Here is a 4,228-nt window from a genome sequence, read left to right on the forward strand (position 1 = left end):
GGGTGAGTGTTGATGTAAGATGGACATCCAGTTGAATATGAGTCTAGGAAGTTGTAGGATAGGGAAAAGAACTACCCTTCCCATGAGAAGGAAATGACAGGGATCATACATTGTCTCAGAACATGGAGATATTATCTCTTGGGGACGTATTTCATTGTGAAAATAGACAACATCTCCTCAACTTACTTCAAGACTCAAGCCAAGTTGACACCAAAGCAAGCCATGCGGAAAAAGTTCCTAGCAGAGTTTGACTTTGAGATCCTGTACAATCTAGGAAAGAAAAATTGGTGGTAGATGCTTTAAGTTGAAAGGGATTGTTAGCTATAGTGGAGGAGGATTGAGAGATTCAACTGGGGGCTAGCCGAGTGACACTATCTGAGGAGGTCTTGGAGACTATCAAAGAAGGGTATCAAATGGATCCTCAGGCTGTACAATTATTCAAACAAGCATTGGAGGGTAGGACTCGCAAGTTCAATATCAAAGATGGGTTATTGGTCATTACCCAGGATCGTGTCTACCTTCCAAAGTGGAAGAATGTGAAGAAGGAAGTCCTACATGATTGTCATGATAGTCCTCGGGAAAGGCATCTAGAGCAGAAGAGGACCCTTGCATTGTTGGAAAGAGGGTTCTACTGGCAGAATATGAGAAAGGATATAGATGAGTACGTCAGGAGTTGTCTCATTTGTTAGCAGGACAAGGCAGTAACAAAGTCCCCAGGAGGCTTGTTGCAGCTGCTACCTATGCCAATAAGACCATGGGTAAGTGTAAGTATGGATTTTATCACTGGTTTGCCTGATGTGGATAGGTATACAAGTATTATGGTTGTAGCTGACAGATTCTTGAAGTATGCAACATTTGTAGCATGCAAGGCACCATGCAAGGCGGAGGATGTTGTTGACTACTTTTTCAAGAATGTGGTAAGTATTGGAGTGTTCCATTGAGTATCATTACTGATCGGGATGTCCATTTTACCAGCAATTTCTGGAAAGAGTTGTTCAAACTAATTAGGACAAGGTTTCTCATGTCGACGAGTCATCACCCAAAGATAGATGGGCAGACTGAAAGGATCAATGGGATTCTGTAAGATTGTTTGAGGCACTTTGTTTGGTCAAACCAATCCAATTGGCTAGGGCTATATGACTCAACTCAGTTCAACTACAACATGTTGAAGAGTGCATCAACTCAGTTCTCACTATTTGAGTTGGGAACAAGCCAACAACTATTGATTCCTCATACAATGTTGAGTGGATACATGGGAGATAGTCCATATGCAAAGAAAAGGTTGTAGGAGTGGCATGACCAAGTTGATCTTGCTAGGTATAACTTGGTTAAGGCTACATAAAGAATGAAGTGCTATGCATACTTAGGGAGGAGCAATGTGGATTTCAAAGTTGGTGATAGGGTCCTTTTGAAGATGGATTTGATTCAGTTCAAACAACCCAAAGAATTGAGTGAATGTTGGGTCATCATTTCGATGGGTCATTTTTTAGTTGTTGAAAAGATCGAGAAGGTGACATACAAGCTAAAGTTGTAAGCCCACATGGGAGTTCACAATGTGTTCCATGTTAGCTAGCTCCATCTATATCATCATGATAAGGAGGACGATAGTAGGAACATTCCAGCTTGCAGACCAACATTTTTCAAGAATAGACTAGGGTTGGAGGTGGAAGAGGTGATTGTTGTTAGAGATCGGGGATATGGTAACAAAATGTGGAAGGAATTATTAGTTCATTGGCAGGGCTAGCCCAAGTTGGAAGCAACTTGGAAATGAGCTGAGAACGTGTGGAAGTATGAAGACAAGGTCTTGGAGTTCTTGAACATGAGCTCCAACCTACCTCTTTAAGCATCTAGCTTGGAGCTGGGTACCTCTGCAACATATGGTCAGTGTTGTTGGCGTTGAGGACATTGCCTACTTTAGAGTGGGGGAGGATGTAAGGGATGGATGATTCACATAAGGGGAAGGGTTGCTCCTGGGTTAGGATATGGTTCATAAGGAAGTTGACCAATGTATGATTGATTTCTAATGCAGAGTCAGCCTCACACTAAAAGTTAATATGGGTGAATAAGAGTAACCCAAGCATTCAAAGATGAGCACTCTATAATGATTGCTTTTGTTCACAAGATGAAGTGTTATGGTGGAGAAATCCAAGGAGGGACACAACAACATTCAATGAGCAAGGAGTTCAGAAGTGCAGAGCAATAAAGAGAGCAATATAGTGTTAGTGAAGTGGTGAGTAGTGCAGATTGACTTGGAGTCCCCATCTAGGGAGGAGGCATGGGTCTTATTCCTGTAAGTCGATTGGGTTGAATTTGAGCTAGGGTTGCCTCAACAAGTTCCAATGACACAAAGTGTTGGGGGTTTGGAGTCTACATAAGGAACAATTGCTGAGGAGGTGAGGTACATGTAGAGTGTGCTAGTGTTCTAAGAGTGGATGCATATCTAGGGGTGGGAACTTGTATAGAGTACTTGAGAATTACTTGGATAGTGATAAATAACATAGTTGAGATTGATGTAGACTAGGCTAGGGGCCATATGTTCAAATCAATAAAGAAACTTGTTACCCTACGATACTGTGTTCAAAATTGTGTTGAGTCATTTTTGTTGTGCAATTTCATATTGTGATTGTGTTGACCAGGGTGTGTGCAGGTGTTGATCTTGGAACTTTGGAGATAGGCATAGTCTAGGATCATCCCACCTTGGGAGATCATCAGTGCTGCATAGGGTAAAAATCAAAGTCTAGATAAAAAAAAACTATTGCATTTCACATATCACATGTGTGTTTATGTGTTATCTAATAATTATAATGTATTTATCATAACTACAAGGAGATGGTGAAGAGATGGAGAAATAAGTTGGGGGAGGGGGGAGAGATGTATAAAGAAAGGGAGAGGGAGAATGGAATAAATAATTGAGAGTTTAGGACTTATGGTTATATGGTTCAGAGTTTAGGGTTTAGGATTTAGGAACTAATATATGATTTAGAGCTTATGGGCATTGGAGTTAGGATATAAGGGAGAGAGAAGGGGGTGGGGGAGGGGAGATGCGGAAAGGTGAGGACAATGGAGAGAAAGAAAAGGAGAGTGAGAGGGTATAGGTCTTGTAAATATAAGGTTTAGAGTTTAGGGCATAGGATTAGTGGATGATTGGGTTTTAGGGAAAGAAAGGGAGGGGAAGGTGATCTAGATTATACAGAAGATTATATGTTTGAATCTATTTTGTTCATATTTTAAAAAAAGTTTTTTCTAGGTCTTTTTAATTGGATTTTTTGGAGGTCTTCTACTCAAAATTTCAAGTCAAAAATTTCATTAGTCCTTAAAATTGGGCATCCAAAGGCTTGCTATTTTAGGGATTAAAATTAGATTTTTAGTTCTTCTTTCCAACGGTGTAAGTAGTTCTGCATTCTGAGCTCTAGGTCAAAAGTTATGACCCCAACAAGTTGGGGTAATTAAACACTTATTTTTGAATAGTTTTAGTTAAATATTGTTATTTTTTATTATAGCCACATATACATTTTGAATTCTTGGCTATTGTGACTTTTGATGTTCCATCATTGTATACATTCTTATATTTTCAAATAATATGATGACTTTTGGTTTGCATACAACTCTTTCGAGGTTTTGCAAGTTTTTCTAGAAATTGAACATTGATATTGTAGGTATTTGATTCTCACTAGATATTGTGTTTCAGCCCATTTCTTAAAATCAAATCAGTGGTATTAGAGCAGGAATGCTCATGTATGCCAACTAATACAAGAACTTCCTATCAAAGATTAGGATTGTCCATGTGAGATTGGCCATGTGAAGAAAATGGTGGAAGAGGCTTTGGCTAGGCAATGAGAAGAGATGATGAGTAAGTTTTCAAAAATTTTGAAGACCCAACAATTGCCTAGTTCAATAGCACCATTCCATGGAAGCACCCCTATTAAAGAACACGTAAATTTTGATATCCCAAATTTTGAAGGAAAAGTTGATGTTGATGTTGTTAATAACTGATTATTGAAGTTAGATCGATACTTCTCTATGAATCATTTCTCCGATGTGGAAAAAATAACATTTACCCTCTTGAAAGCTGAAACTCATGTCAAACTGGCATGGGAAACAAAAATATTGAATAAAGAAAGAGAAGCTGGAGAAGGGTTAGGAATACTCTTTGATAACAAACCCAATTTGAGAGAATTCATGGAATACATAAAAGAAACATACTTGCCTAAAGATATATATGAACATA

At 38.9% G+C, this 4,228-nt stretch overlaps 1 protein-coding gene across 1 annotated transcript; it reads left to right on the forward strand.

The window, feature by feature from the left end:
* Positions 1–413: 413 nt before the first annotated feature.
* LOC149540190 (uncharacterized) lies at positions 414–1,062 on the forward strand. Its single transcript, XM_089802666.1, has 3 exons — positions 414–661; positions 806–917; positions 1,009–1,062. The coding sequence occupies exons 1-3, from the start codon at positions 414–416 to the stop codon at positions 1,060–1,062; spliced, it is 414 nt and encodes a 137-aa protein (XP_089658792.1).
* The last annotated feature ends 3,166 nt before the right edge of the window (positions 1,063–4,228 follow it).

Source organism: Cupressus sempervirens, chromosome 9, assembly GCF_028749045.1.
Source record: "Cupressus sempervirens isolate cs-2001-9-10 chromosome 9, ASM2874904v1, whole genome shotgun sequence".
Lineage (NCBI taxonomy): Eukaryota > Viridiplantae > Streptophyta > Pinopsida > Cupressales > Cupressaceae > Cupressus > Cupressus sempervirens.